This window comes from Microcebus murinus, chromosome 1 (genome assembly GCF_040939455.1).
Source record: "Microcebus murinus isolate Inina chromosome 1, M.murinus_Inina_mat1.0, whole genome shotgun sequence".
Taxonomy (NCBI): domain Eukaryota; kingdom Metazoa; phylum Chordata; class Mammalia; order Primates; family Cheirogaleidae; genus Microcebus; species Microcebus murinus.
The window spans coordinates 162,446,384-162,462,562 of record NC_134104.1 but is presented as its reverse complement, the minus strand read 5'-3'; the positions used below and the strand labels follow the sequence as shown (position 1 = coordinate 162,462,562).

Below are 16,179 nucleotides of genomic sequence, written 5' to 3'. Positions count from 1 at the left end.
GTGTAAAAGGTCTGGTTGCTAGTGGGATCTTGCCATGGACTCCTATGAGAACTAAGTCACTGGCTCTCTGAGCTGCAATTTCCTCGACCACGAGTTGAGAGAAGAAATCTTAACAGCTCTAATAATGTTACAGAAATTTTTTTAACCTCCTCTAGATATTATTTCTTATTATTCTCTAATTCCCAGAGAGAAGTGTATAACTTATTTGCATACATGTTTTGTCTGCCCCGCTAAATTGTAAGGTCCTAAAAAAAAAAACCATTCTGTTTGCTATCCCTCATGGTTTAGCACTATATCTTTTATTTATTTATTTATTTATTTTTTGAGACAGAGTCTCACTTTGTTGCCCAGGCTAGAGTGAGTGCTGTGGCGTCAGCCTAGCTCACAGCAGCCTCAAACTCCTGGGCTCAAGCCATGCTCCTGCCTCAGCCTCCCAAGCAGCTGGGACTACAGGCATGTGCCACCATGCCCGGCTAATTTTTTTTTGTATATATGTTTTTAGTTGGTTAATTACTTTCTATTTTTAGTAGAGATGGGGTCTCACTCTTGCTCAGGCTGGTTTCGAACTCCTGACCTTGAGCAATCCACCCGCCTCGGCCTCCCAGAGAGCTAGGATTATAGGCGTGAGCCATTGCCCTGGCCAGCACTATATCTTTTATAAATTAAACAAATATTTGAAGGAAAGACAGGAGAATGAATTGAGCTACCTCTTTTGGTTTTGAAGATAATTTTTCAATGAGAATTATTTCTTTTTTTTGGTGAAACAAATATCTTTTTAGCTAGCTGATAATGATTATGCAATAGTAATGATATTGCTTCCTATTTTGTCCAATTAAAAATAACTTGTGGATTATTTTAGAATATACAAATCCAGAAACAATGCATTAGGTTAGTGGTTTTATTTTGCTGTTGTTTTTTTGTTTGTTTGTTTGTTTTGGTAAATAAACTCTCAGGGAAGCTTTCATAATGAGTCAGGTCTATTTACCATGTGTAATTGTATTAGTCAGGACTTTCACAGTTGCACATGTCAGAAAACCTAGCTCAACCTGCCTCATCAAAAAGAAAATTTATTGACTTATGTATGTGAAAACTTTAGCCTTGGCTGAATGTAGGGCTGAATGTTGTCATTTGGACTTGCTCTTACTCGTTCCATCTCTTGGCTTTTCCTCTGTTAGGTCAGTTCTACCTTTACGGTTATAAGGCTCTGAGTGCCAACCTTACATGCTGTCCTTTCAGCAAGCTTGGTGTTAGGACAGTGCTTCTTTTAGAATAGTTCTTTTTTTTTTTTTTTCCAGAGTCTCCCTTTGTTGCCTGGGCTAGAGTAAGTGCCGTGGCATCAGCCTAGCTCACAGCAACCTCAATCTCCTATGCGATATGCCTCAGCCTCCCCAGTAGCTGGGACTACAGGCATGCGCCACCATGCCCAGCTAATTTTTTCTATATATATTAGTTGGCCAATTAATTTCCTTCTATTTATAGTAGAGATGGGGTCTCGCTCTTGCTCAGGCTGGTTTCAAACTCCTGACCTCGAGCAATCCGCCAGCCTCGGCCTCCTAGAGTGCTAGGATTACAGGCGTGAGCCACCGTGCCCGGTCTAGAATAGTTCTAAGAGCTCCCAGAGCTGAGTCACATTGTTTGGTTGGTCACGTATAGGGATTTGCCTGCACTCATCATTGTTCTGGGTGTCGGAACACACCGGTGTCTGGGCCTGGGGCGTTCCCATGCGCAGTCCTGGGTAAGTGCCTGCCTTCCTCTGGATCCGGAGGACTGAGAATGCTGGGGAAGCGGCTTCTAGGCTTCTCCCTGGGAAATTGGGGATTCTGAGACAAAAGAAGGCACCGTGGGTGCTGGGCAGGCGTAGACAGTGGGACTCCACAACAAAACTGACAGTAAACAAGTCCTAGTTCCGCAAAACAAAACTGTTTTTAAATGCATAGTCATCTTTTTTTTAATTCATAAATATACTAGCTTTTTATGTTAATTAGGTGAATTTTTGTTGTTTTCAGAAACACTAGACCCCAAAGAGTTTTATTATGTGGATTATGAATATTTGCATTAGAAATTAAAACCAATATGGATTTTTTTATATAAAAGAGATGTAGGTTTTCACATGCTTCTGCATTCCATTCATTCCATTATGTACCTGTTGTGAAGTTGTTTGGAAACTCTACTATTTACTTGAGAATATCTTAGTGTTATTATGACAAATTTTGATCTCACAGACACTCTGAAAGGATCTCTAGGCCTCTCAGGTCAAAGGACCATACTGTCTTAATAGACCTACCTGTATTTGGTGCCTTCTAGAATTCCATATAAATTTCAGTGGGCACCTGGCCAACTGAGCAGTCTGTTATTCTACTAGTTCTTAAGGTGTGGTTCTAGGATAACATATGGGAATTTGCATTTTAAGCAATTCCCAGATAATTCAAATTTTTAATGCTGAAATAGCAGACATTTCTGTTTTCCTTTGATTTACACTAAAAGGCAGTTTTTAAAAAGTAGTCAAGAATGCCCAAACCTCAGCTTTTCAAGCTCTCCATGTTTATCTTCCAAGAGTAGTATATCATTCACTTCACCAACTCTCTCTGTTAAACAGACGACCCAAATAGGCCTGGGGTGCCACGGCTCACGCTTATAATCTCCGGACTTTGAGAGGCCACAGCAGAATTGCTTGATGCCAGGAGTTTGAGACCAGCCTGGGCAACAGAGCAAGGCCCTACCTGAAACAATAAACAAACAAAAAACTCAAAATTAAGTATTAAGTTTCAACCACCCAAAAATCAAAGTGAGGCTCCTTTTTTCTTCCCAAATCGGAGTTATTTGTAATCCTAAGCAAATTTGAATGAAGTGAATGTGGAGTACTAGTCTTTCCTCAAAAGAGCAAAACTATTTTCAAGCCTGCTTTAGTACAAAAGTAATTGAGAAGTCAACTCTAAATACAAATTTGTTTCTAGCTTCTACTTACACTTTGAACTTTCTGATGTTGTTTTGTACATTGTAAAAGTTTTAATGCAAAAGCTTACTCATGTCAGTTATGAATTGCATTTGGCTGCAAATGATGGATCTAAATACAATGCCTTAAACAGATAAGAATTAGTTTTTGTCATATAAGAATTTCAGAGGCAGGTTGTTGCTGGCATTGGTTTAGCACATTATGGATGTGAGTGTATTGATGCTTTTTTCTTAGTCCCAAAATGGCTTCTGGAATTTTGGCCTTCACATCCAACTAGGCAATAGGAGGAAGGAGTATAAAAGGGCAACAACTGTTTGCTTTATTTATTTATTTGTTTTTTGTTTGCTTTTTAAAGAGTGTAACTAGACCAGGCGTGTTGGCTCACGCCTGTAATCCTAGCACCCTGGGAGGCCGAGGCGGGCGGATTGCTCGAGGTCAGGAGTTCAAAACCAGCGTGAGCAAGAGTGAGACCCCCGTCTCTACTAAAAATAGAAAGAAATTAATTGACCAACTAAAAATATATAAACAAAAATTTAGCCAGGCATGCCTATAGTCCCAGCTACTCTGGAGGCTGAGGCAGTAGGATCACTTGAGCCCAGGAGTCTGAGGTTGCTGTGAGCCAGGCTGATGCCACGGCACTCACTCTAGCCTGGGTAACAAAGTGAGACTCTGTCTCAAAAACAAAGAGTGTAACTAGATATTCCATTCAACCAACACTTTTGCATACATCTCATCCTTCACATGGTCACATGCATGTTCAATGGAGGCTGAGAAATACAGCCTTTCAGTTGGGCTCAGTGATGCTCCAAATTAAACCAGGCTGATTGCTAAGGAGAAGGGGAATGATGGCTATTGGGTGGCTATCTTGATCAGCCTGGCTGCTATGACAAAATGCCATAGACTAGGTGGCTTAAATAATACACATTTATGTCTCACAGTTCTGGACACTGGGAAGTCCAAATCAAAGTGCCAGCCAATTTAGTTCTGTGGTGAGGGCATTTTTCCGGGCTTACATATGGCTGCCTTCTCACTGTGTTCTTACATGGTGGAGAGAGGGCGAGCTCTAGTCTCTCTTCCTGTCTTGTAAGTACACTAAACCTATCATGGACCTAATTACTTCCCACGACCCCACCTCCAAATACTATCACACTGGGAGTTAGGGCTTCAACACGTGAATTTCGGGGGAATGCAAACATTTAGTCTATAACATTCTACTCCTGCCCTCTAAAATTCATGTCCTTCTTGCATGTAAAAATACATTCATTCCATTCAAATAACCCCCAAAAGTCTTATCTTGTTCCACCATCAACTCTAAACTTTAATGTCCAAACCCTTATCTAAATATCTTCTAAATCAGATATGGATGACATTAGAGGTAGATTCAACCTGAGAAAAAATTCCACTTTAGCCGTGAACTTGTGAAATCATATAAATTATGTGCTTCCAAAATACAATGGTCACGTGAGCATATAGTCATTTCCCCTTATCAGTGGGGCATATGTTCCAAGACCTCCAGTGAATGCCTGGAACTGCAGCTAGTACTGAGCCCTTCATACACTGTGCTTTTTCCTGTACACACATAACTATGATGAGTTTTTTTTTTTTTTTTTTTGAGACAGAGTCTTGCTTTATTGCCCAGGCTAGAGTGAGTGCCGTGGTGTCAGCCTAGCTCACAGCAACCTCAAACTCCTGGGCTCAAGGGATCCTCCTGCCTCAGCCTCCCGAGTAGCTGGGACTACAGGCATGTGCCACCATGCCTGGCTAATTTTTTTTTTGTATATATTTTTAGTTGGCCAATTAATTTTTTTCCATTTATAGTAGAGACGGGGTCTCGCTCTTGCTCAGGCTGGTTTTGAACTCCTGACCTCGAGCAATCCGCCCGCCTCGGCCTCCCAGAGTGCTAGGATTACAGGCGTGAGCCACCATGACCGGCCTATGATGAGTTTTAATTTATAAATTAAGCACAGTAAGACATTAATAAAAACTAATAATAAAATAAAAAACAATTATGACAATATTGCTCACAATTTTACAGATAGATTTATTCTTACTATAGATCTTAGCAACTTCAGTATAGGATTTTTTTTTTTTTTTTTTTTGAGATAGAGTCTTGCTCTGTCACCCAGGCTACAGTGAGTGCCGTGGCATCAGCCTAGCTCACAGCAACCTCAAACACCTGGGCTCAAGCGATCCTCCTGGCTCAGCCTCCAGAGTATCTGAGACTATAGACATAAGCCACCATGCCCGGCTAATTTTTTCTATATATTTTTCGTTGTCCAGCTAATTTCTTTCTATTTTTAGTAGACACGGGGTCTCACTCTTGCTCAGGTTGGTCTTGAACTCCTGACCTTGAGTGATCCTCCCAAGTCAGCCTCCCAAGGTGCTAGGATTACAGGCGTGAGCCACCACGCCCGGCCAGTATAAGATTTTTTTTCTTTCCTTATTAAGTCAAGACTCTTTCCCTTTTCACTTTTCACTTAAAAGCAGTAGTTTATGGCTTCTCTTTGGTATATCTAAATTGCCAACATCTTGAGTTTGGGGGCCATCACTAAGTAAAATAAGGGTTAATTGAATGTAAGCACTGCAATATGGCAACAGCCTATCTGATACCCTACAAGGCTACTACGTGGCTGATCGGCAACACAGTGATGACTCCCTCCCCAGGCAGGACATAGAGGACAGCTCATGATTTCATCATGCTATTCAGAACCACATACAATTTAAAACCGTTATGAATTGTTTATTTCCGAAATAGTCCATTTAAGAGTTTCAGACCGCAGATGGCCACGGGTAACTGAAAATGGATAAGGGCAGACTACTGTATTCCTGTTCTGAAATGGTGAAATTGGACAGAAGGAAAGAGTAATGGGTTTCAAGCAAGTCCAAAGCCTAGCAAAGCAAATACTATTAGATATTATTATTATTGAGACAGTCTTAGTCTGTTGTCCTGGGTAGAGTGCACTGGTGTCATCATAGCTTACTGCAACCTCAAGCTCCTGGGCTCAAAGAGACCCTCCTACCTCAGCCTCTGAAATATGGTAGCTGGGAGTACAGGTGCATGCCCTGATGTCCGGCTAATTTTTCAATTTTTAGCAGAGACGGGCTTTTGCTCTTGCTCAGGCTGGTCTCAAACTCCTGAGCTCAAACAATCCTCACACCTCGACCTCCCAGAGTGCTAGAATTACAGGCGTGTGCCATCACTCCCAGCCCAGATATTAAGTTTTCAGAATAATTTTCTTTGGATCGATGCTGCCTTCCAGACCCACTGTGACAGTGGTGCCACCTCTGTGGCTCTTCTGGGTGGGGGTTGCACCCCCAGGCTCCTGGGAAGCTGCTATCTGGCCTGTTGACGCCTCTCCTGCCTCCACTTTGAATGTGAGGAGGCAGTCCTGATGATCTCTTTGGGATCATTTTTCCTTTGTCTTCAAGAATAGTGTACGTTTGGAGCCGAAGAGCTCTATGATCTGGTCCTGTAAAATCTGAGAAGTCCAATGGCTTTTTTGTTTGTCCTGTCTCTGACCTCTTCAGTTCAAAATGGTAGTGTTTCTGCTGGGGTGGCTGATTAGGGTTGTGGTCGCAACCCTACTAATCACACTATCAAATGGTTGTTTAGGTATGCCCTTTGTGTTCTCTTCAGAAGAAACTTTATTATATTTTGCAATGTGAATAGGCTGAGAATTTTCCAAATCTTTTAGTTTTGATTCCCTTTGGTTTAACAATCCTTTCTTCGATTTCTTTCTTTCTTCTTGCATTTTGCTATAAGTAGTCAGAAGGAACCAAGCCACTTCGGCAACACTTTGCCTAGAAATCTCCTCAGCTAAATATCCAATTTCATTGTTCACAAGTTCTACCTTCCACGAAGCACCAGAACACAGTTCAGCAGCGTTGCCATTGTTCATGCCCTGAAGCACATATTTCTGGCTTCTAACCAGGGCTCTGTTTCCCAGCCTGTGGGAATGGCCAGCCATAGGCTCCAACCCTTTATGAGAAATAAAAAGAAAAAAGGCCAGGCACAGTGGCTCATGTTTGTAATCCTAGCACTTTGGGAGGCTGAGGTGGGAGAATCGATTGAGGCCAAAGTTGAAGACCAGACTGAGCAACATAGCCAGAACTTATCTCTACCAAAAAAATCCAAAAATTAGCTGGACGTGGTGGCGTGTCCCTGTAGTCCCAGCTGCTTGCGAGGTTGAGGCAGAAGGATTGCTTGAGCCCAGGAGTTTGAGGTTGCTGTGAGCTACGACAGCACCACTGCACTCTAGCCCAGGCAACAGAACAAGACTCTGTCTCAAACAACCAAACAAAAACTAACACAGTTCAGCTAAGTTCTTTGCTACTTTATAACAAGGATCATCTTTTTTCCATTGTCCAATAAGATGTTCCTCATTTCCATTTGAGACCTCACCAGAATGGCCTTTACTGTCCATATTTCTAGTAACATTCTGTTGATGATTATTTATGTATTTTCTAAGATGATGGAAGCTTTCTCTCCAGCTCTCTTCTTTTCTTTCTGAACTCTTACCAGAATCATCAGCCTTAATGTCTATATTTCTAGCATGCATTTTAAAACTCCTCTAGCCCCTACCCATTACATAGTTCCAAAGCCACTTACACATTTTTAGGTATCTGTTACACCAGCACATTACTCTCAGGACAAAATGTATACTAGTCTGAATTCTCCAGAGAAACAGAACCAGTAGGAGAAAAATACATACATAAGGAACTGACTAATGGTTATGGAGGCTGAGAAGTCTCATGATCTGCAGTCAGCAAGCTGGAGACCCAGGAAAAACCCATCCAAGTCCAAAGGCCTAAGAAGTAGGAGAGCTGATGGTATAAGATCTAGACTGAAGACAGGAGAAGACCAATGTCCCAGCACAAGGTATTCAGGTAGGGAGTGCAAATTCTGTCTTACTCAGGCTCTTTTGTTCTGTTCAGGATTGGATTGAGACCACTCACACTGGGGAGGGCAATCTGCTTTATTCCATCTGTGGATTCAAATGTTAATCTCATGCAAAACACCCTTGCAGACATACCGGGAATAATGTTTAACCAAGTAACTGGGCACCTCATGGCCCAGTCAAGTTGACTCATAAAATTTGTTATCACAGTGGCCTATCAGTTTCTATTACAAAGATATTATTTATTTATTTATTTTTTAATTTCATATATATATATACTTATTTTAGAGTATTATGGGGGTACAAGTGTTAAGGTTATGTATATTGCCCATGCCCCCCTCCCCCCTCAAGTCAGAGCTTCAAGGGTGTCCATCCCCCAAATGTTGCACCTCTTACTCGTTGTGTTTGTATATACCCCTCCCCTCCTCCCCCCTCCCACCTGCCCGACACCCGATAAATGTTATTCCTATATGTCCACTGAGGTGTTGATCTGTTAATACCAATTTGCTGGTGACTACATGTGGTCCTTGTTTTTCCATTCTTGAGATACTTCACTTAGTAGAATGGGTTCCAGCTGTATGCAGGAAAATAAAAGAGGTGCTATATCACCATTGTTTCTTTTTTTTTTTTTTTTTTTTTTTTTTGAGTTAGAGTCTCGCTTTGTTGCCTAGGCTAGAGTGAGTGCCGTGGCATCAGCCTAGCTCACAGCAACCTCAAACTCCTGGGCTCAAACAATCCTGCTGCCTCAGCCTCCCGAGTAGCTGGGACTACAGGCATGAGCCACCATGCCCGGCTAATTTTTTCTATATATATTAGTTGGCCAATTAGTTTCTTTCTATTTATAGTAGAGACGGGGTCTCGCTCTTGCTCAGGCTGGTTTGGAACTCCCGACCTCGAGCAATCCACCCGCCTCGGCCTCCCAGAGAGCTAGGATTATAGGCGTGAGCCACCCCGCTCGGCCTCACCATTGTTTCTTATAGCTGAGTAGTACTCCATGGTATACATATACCACATTTTATTAGTCCACTCATGAATTGATGGGCACTTGGGTTGTTTCCACAGCTTTGCAATTGTGAATTGTACAAAGATATTATTGATAAAATGTAAGTTTATTACACTTCTGTTTTAGCTGTTTTCTTATTATGAAAATAAATTTTTAGTTACATAGATGTTACATAGATGAAATGAATGTTTAATTTCAAGCAAAAATTTCCATCAGGATATTTTTTATCTGCTTATCTGTCTTTTTTGTTTGTTTGTTTGTATGTAGTCTCCAAAAATAGGATCATTCATTATATTTTGTTTTGTAACCCCCTTTTTTCTATTGAAAATATATACTTTGAGCATTTTTCTATCACAAAATATTAGTTATGACATTTTTTTTTTTTTTTTTTTTTTTGAGACAGAGTCTCACTTTGTTGTCCAGGCTAGAGTGAGTGCCGTGGCGTCAGCCTAGCTCACAGCAACCTCAAACTCCTGGGCTCAAGCGATCCTCCTGCCTCAGCCTCCCGAGTAGCTGGGACTACAGGCATGCGCCACCATGCCCGGCTAATTTTTTTTTATATATATATCAGTTGGCCAATTAATTTCTTTCTATTTATAGTAGAGACGGGGTCTCGCTCTTGCTCAGGCTGGTTTTGAACTCCTGACCTTGAGCAATCCGCCCGCCTCGGCCTCCCAAGAGCTAGGATTACAGGGTGAGCCACAGCGCCCGGCCAGTTATGACATTTTTAGTGACTATATAATTGTCTATTGAATGGATATATATTTTTCAATGAATTCCCTATTGTTGGACATGTAAGTGTCTTCCAATTTTTCACTAATACAGGCAACTCTATTACACTCTTGTTATCTCTTAATGTGTTTTTTTGTTTGTTTGTTTTTGTTTTTTTTGAGACAGAGTCTCACTTTGTTGCCCAGGCTAGAGTGAGTGCCATGGCGTCAGCCTAGCTCACAGCAACCTCAGACTCCTGGGCTCAGGCGATCTTGCTGCCTCAACCTCCCGAGCAGCTGGGACTACAGGCATGCGCCACCATGCCTGGCTGAGTTTTTCTATATATATTAGTTGGCCAATTAATTTCTTTCTATTTATAGTATAGAGGGGGTCTCGCTCTTGGTCAGGCTGGATTTGAACTCCTGACCTCGAGCAATCCACCGCTTCGGCCTTCCAGAGTGCTAGGATTACAGGTGTGAGCCACCGCGACCGGCCTCTTAATGTTTTAATTATAAAATGAATACATGCCCTCTCTAACTCAAAAATATAGAATTGTATAAAATAAAAAGCAAACTTCCCTATTTATTCTCCAGTACTTCTATTTCCCAGCACTTCTATTCCCCATGAGGCACCCACTATTAATAGTTGACTGTGTATCCTTCTGAATGTTTGTTTCCTAACTCCTTTTTTTTCTTTTCCTTTTATTCTAGTAACCTATTGCCTTTGTTTTCTGCTCTTGGCATGCTGCACCTCAAGCGGTCTCTTTGCTCTTCTTATTTGCTTCTTAGTCTGGGAAGCCAGACAAACAAATCTGTTAGAATTATGTGTAAATTTAGACAAAATAATTTATGAGCGAAGGCCTTACAATTCTCTGATTAAAGAGTATTAACTTTACCGGTTACATTTTCTGTTTTGTATCTCCACTGCTATTAGGCATCTAAAACCTACTTCCTAATACTAACTTCATCAGACTGCTAGAAAAATAACCTTCAAATGAGTGAGGTGTTACTATCTTTACTTTTCATAAGCTAACAATGAATTACATTTATGAAACATTTTAATGCTGTCTTTTCATGTGTTCACACAACTGACTATGAAAGGAAAATTATGTAAAATAAGAAAACAGCAGCGAAAGATACTTTTTTTTTTAGTGTGTTCATTGTTCAATAAATGTTTGCTGAATGGCTGCCACCTAAAAGGCGCTACATAGATATTAGGAATGTGAAGAAAAAAAACAAACCTCTTCACTATTTTTTTTAAAGCTTATGGAAACACTGTTTAGAACATCTAATAGTGCACGTTATAGTCTTCTTTGGCTGGATTCTTCCTTAAAATCTGCATTTGAGGTTAGCTGAGTGCAGTGGTGTTTACAACTAATGATCACACAACCAGTTATAGATTCCTTTGCTCCTTCTTCACTCCCACTGCTTCACTTGACTAGCCTAAAAACAAAAAATCTGTCGTTGTCTTTCTAAGATGTGCAGCAGTAAACTCAGTTCTCTATTTCTTTCTTTCTTTCTTTTTGTTTTTTTGAGACAGAGTCTCACTCTGTTGCCTGGGCTAGAGTGCTGTGGTGTCAGCCTAGCTCACAGCAACCTCAAACTCCTGGGCTCAAGGGATCCTCCTGCCTCAGCTTCCCGAGTAGCTGGGACTATAGGCATGCGCCACCATGCCCGGCTGATTTTTTCTATATATTTTTAGTTGGCCAATTAATTTCTTTCTATTTATAGTAGAGACTGGGTCTTGCTCTTGCTCAGGCTGGTTTCGAACTCCTGACCTTGAGCAATCCTCCCGCCTCCGCCTCCCGGAGTGCTAGGATTACAGGTGTGAGCCACTGGGCCCAACCCTCAGCTCTCTATCTGTAACATATTGGTACTTGGGCCTCTGCTTATTTTTCTATGTAGGTTTTCTTTTTGCTGTCATGGTGTAGTTATGCTCCAGTCACCCTGGCAGCATGTGCTTTAAGTGCAGGAGGAAAGTCCCATCTAGGTGGTTATCAAGGGCATTCGGACTCCCCACAGGACTTTCTGGTAAAACTAAGGCCAAAGACGTGACATTGCAATTCACACCATTGTCTAATATTCTTTCCTTTTTTCTTTCTCTTTCTTTTCTTCCTTTTTATTTCTTACTATAAAAATTGCTGAAATGCAATTCAGCAATTGGTTAGGGATGAGTAAGGAAGTTTGGAATGTTTTTAATCCTGTATTCAGTGTCCTTGGTAACATTAGAAGAGCAGCAGAGCCATGAATCCAGTCATGCTCTTGGCTAAAGCAGTCTACCCTGACTTAAGTGCTCCTCACATGAAAAAAGATCTAGGGCTTTACTTGATAGTAAATGCAACCTGAGCCAGTGATGTCGCCTGGCTGCCAAAACAAGTAAGTATGAACTGAACTGGCATTAAGAGAAGGCTGGTGGCTGGGACAAGGAAGGTAATAGTCCCAGGGTACACTCTGCAATGGTCAGATCGCACCTGGAGGATGATGTTTCCCCCTGTATGTTAAGAGTGATGTTGACAAGTTGGAATATGCCCAAGTTGGGCAACAGGACAATGAACGGCCTAGCAACTATGTCCTTTGAGGAACCGTTGGAGGATCTGGGGTAGTTACCCTGGATACTAGAAGACATGATAGTGTGGGATAACTATTTTCAAACATTTGCTGGGCTATCATGTAGAAGAATTGGACTCTTCTATGTAATCTCAACAAGCACAACTTAGACCAATGGCTGTACGTTACAAAGTGGCTGGTCTTGTCTCCATAAAATGAAGAATTTTCCAGCGCTTATGACCATCTAGAAAATAGCTCTGAAAAGTAGTGACTTAACCTTAATAGAGGGTGCTGGAAAAGAGGCTGGCTGACTTAACATCAGAAGATTCATTAATAGGCTGGGCAGTCTGGAGGAGATGACCCAGTGCAAACTCCTTTGAGATTCAAGGGTACTGACGATGAACCTTAAGAAAGAAGAAGGTGTCAATATTTTTTTTCTGAGTTTCCATACAAGTATTGACCAAAGAAACTATGTTATAATAGATTCTATGGCAGATTATCAAAGTTATGCCAGTAAAGGGAAAAAAAGCCATAGGTACTTTGTTTTCCCTGGTGGTTATTTATTCTGTGTATACAGGTTTAAGTGTGTTTTTTTTTTTTCCAAAACAGGTTGCAGTGTTACAACTCTTTTAGAATTTGTCTATCAGGTTTTCCAGTACTCACTGGAAGACCCTTTAAAGAAATAAAAACAAAACAAAAACAGGTTGAATGATTTTTTTTTTTTTTTTTTGAAACAGTCTCACTTTGTTGCCCAGGCTAGAGTGAGTGCCGTCAGCCTGGCTCACAGCAACCTCAATCTCCGGGGCTCAGCGATCCTCCTGCCTCAGCCTCCCGAGGAGCTGGGACTACAGGCATGCGCCACCATGCCCGGCTAATTTTTTGTATATATATTTTTAGTTGGTCAATTAATTTATTTCTATTTTTGGTAGAGACGGAGACTCGCTCAGGCTGGTTTCGAACTCCTGACCTTGAGCAATCCGCCCGCCTCAGCCTCCCAAAGTGCTAGGATTACAGGCGTGAGCCACCTTGCCTGGCCTATTTTTGTTTGTTTGTTTGTTTGTTTGAGACAGAGTCCCACTCTGTTGCCTGGGCTAGAGTGCCGTGGCATTAGCCTAGCTCACAGCAACCTCAAACTCCTGGGCTCAAGCGATCCTCCTGCCTCAGCCTCCCAAGTAGCTGAGACTACAGGCATGCGCCACCATGCCCGGCTAATTTTTTCTACATATTTTTAGCTGTCCAACTAATTTCTTTCTATTTTTAGTAGAGATGGGTCTCACTCTTGCTCAGGCTGGTCTCAAACTCCTGAGCTCAAGCAATCCTTCCTCTTCAGCCTCTCAGAGTGCTAGGATTACAGGCGTGAGCCACGGCACCTGGCTGACTTAATGCTGTTTTTTAAAAAATGTTTATTGTGAGTTATGATCAATTCTTTTTTACCCACTTTTCAATTGGGGTATTATTGTGTGTTTCCTTTTTACTTTCACTATGCTGTTTATACACACAGTATAGTAAGTGCTAAATAAATCCTAGTCAGTAGCATCGTGATGGACCAATAATCAATAAACAACAGAATAAATGCCTCCCGGTTGCCCAGCACAGTGCTGATTTCTGCCTGAGATCAGGCCCTTGTCCTAGTGCTCAGAGAACGTGATCCACAGGTTGCTGCAGAGGCCAACCTGAGGTTGCAGAAAGGTCCGCAGATATGTGACTGTTGAGTGAGTCACAGATAGGCACAACAAGAAAGGTGGGAGGGCCTTGGTGGAGAGGGAACGCTGAGTGAGGGCGTAGATCTCTGAATCAGCAGACCCAACAGTGAACAGTAAGCCGGCATTTGAACTGTCATACTTGTTAGGCGAGTCATGTAACCTATCAGAGCCTTAAATTCCTTATCTGTAAAGGGAAATAATGTCTACTTACTTGCGATGATGTGAGGATTCAATAAAGTAATGTTTGTAAATATTTATACTTGAACTGGGCATAAAGGGTTCAATAAATGTTAGCCACTGTCACCATTATGCTTTAATAACACCCTATAATAATTGTAAACGGTGCCATTCCAAGAATACTTTATTCCCTGGCTGTTGACCTGAGAGTGAGGGTGACAAGGACTCAAACAACCACTTTAGTCCTGAAGAGCTTTAAGACAAGGAGGCCAGGCCAGGCGCGGTGGCTCCCGCCTGTAATCCTAGCACTCTGGGAGGCCGAGGCGGTCGGATTGCTCAAGGTCAGGAGTTCGAAACCAGCCTGAGCAAGAGCGAGACCCTGTCTCTACTATAAATAGAAAGAAATTAATTGGCCAACTAATATTTATAGAAAAAGAGTGAGGTTGCTGTGAGCTAGGCTAACGGCAGGGCACTCACTGTAGCCTGGGCAACAAAGCGAGACTCTGTCTCAAAAAAAAAAAAGACCAGGAAGCCAGGCTGGCTTCCCAGGCCCCAAGGAACGCCAGCCTGCGCTGCCCACGTCCGCCTTTGGCCCCGTCCCAGGGTCACGTGGCTGGCGGCCCAGCCCACACCCAGCCGGTCCCCAGGGGCTGCGGCAAGCGCTGCTGCGCCTGCGCAGAGCCCAGCGCGCTCTGCAGCGCGGTCCCCGGTCAGGGCGGCGCCATCGGGGTCAGGGCGGCGTGAGCAGCGCAGGGTGGCGGATGGCTCTACGGGGCCCAGTGGGCTTGGGGCCCGGCTCTCGAAAGCCGTTGGACGAGGCTGTGGCGGCTGCCGAGGGCCACGAGGCGCCGGCGCTGGTGGCTCCGGGAGTCGCGCCGGAGGATGACGAAGAGGACGACGGCCGCGGCCGGGGCCTGCTGCGCTGGGACGGCTTTTCGGCCTGGCTGCACTGCGTGTGTGTGGTGGGCTTCGACCTGGAGCTGGGCCAGGCCGTGGAGGTGAGGCCCGGCCGCGCCCCGTCTTCGCGCCGCGCCCGGCGCCGGCGGCTCGGGCAGGGCGTGCGGCCCGCGGGCCGGGACCCGCCGCGCGTCCGGGCGTGGCCGGCCTCCCTCCGCCCGTCGGCCTGGCTGCGGCCCACAGGCAGTCCCCTTGGGAGGATCTTGGGCTGCGGTTAGGGGTGGAAAGTTCTCTCTGGGCCCCTCCTAAATACTTGTTGATGTTCGTCTTCTTTTTTAAACCCAGAGTCACAGGAATGAATAAAGGGAGTAGCTACACCGGGAGAAGGCTGCAGGCAGGATGTTTGGAACTTTTTCAAGAGGCGAACAATGCCTCTAACATTTGGTGAACTATACCGAACTTGCACAACCGACTTTGCCCATAGCTTGTTTTGGTTATTTGCAGTAACACAGAGCGTTCCACTCAGCCTGATATGAGTCGAAATGCTCATCTCAGCATGCATTTTCTCCCTTTCTTCTTTTGTTCTTCATTGCTGCTATTTCTTTTATTTATTTATTTTTTTTTATATTTTATTTCTTTTTCCTCAGCCATTTTCCATCAGTAAATTGCTGCTATTTCTTGATGTTACTCCTGGAACACTTGGCTTCAAAGCTGTCAAAGATGAACATAAGAAAAATAGTTTGCTGTGATTCTGTCAAGTTTTCTGGCTTTATGGCACCTTATTGAAAGGCCTTCGAATCTTATCCATTTTTGACATTGTTTAGGGTCTTTTTTGTAGCATAAGAAATATCTTATATGTCTTTATGTGTCCGAGAAAGTTATCAGATAGTCTGACTTGGTGGTGTGGGCCAGTAGTCTCAGCGGCTGGGGGGGGGGGCGAGGCAGGCGGATTGCTTGAGCCTGGGAGTTCAAGGCTGCAATGAGCTATGATGGGGCCACTGCACTCCAGCCTGGATGACAGAGCTGGACCCTGTTTCAGAAAAAACAAAAGAAAGAGAAATTGGCCAGGAAGGTTTTTCTTAATGTGAAGTTACTGCTTTTGTATTAAACCTGTCTTCTCGGTGTTTTTCATAACATAATTCAGTAAACATTAAGTTTCCACTAAGATTATGGTAGTTGCTGGGTATAAAAATGTAATATAATAATATGCTCTAACCTATATTTATAGATTGATGGAACAATTTAGAGGAGAACCAAGAATTAATCATAGTAGCTGATAGGGCAAAATGCA

At 43.0% G+C, this 16,179-nt stretch overlaps 1 protein-coding gene and 1 non-coding gene across 7 annotated transcripts in view; both read left to right on the top strand.

The window, feature by feature from the left end:
- Positions 1-12,724: 12,724 nt before the first annotated feature.
- LOC142875376 (U7 small nuclear RNA) lies at positions 12,725-12,786 on the top strand. Its single transcript, XR_012922752.1, has one exon. It is a non-coding gene; the product is annotated as a U7 small nuclear RNA (small nuclear RNA).
- Positions 12,787-14,664: 1,878 nt separating this feature from the next.
- The window catches only part of DENND6A (DENN domain containing 6A), a 68,956-nt gene continuing 67,441 nt past the window's right edge, over positions 14,665-16,179 (top strand). For all 6 annotated transcript variants that reach the window (XM_020280396.2, XM_020280393.2, XM_012789292.3 and 3 more), the window contains exon 1: positions 14,665-14,989. In XM_020280396.2, the coding sequence (XP_020135985.1) occupies positions 14,753-14,989 (237 nt within the window). In that variant the 5' untranslated portion in view covers positions 14,665-14,752. The remainder of the gene's footprint in view (positions 14,990-16,179) is intronic.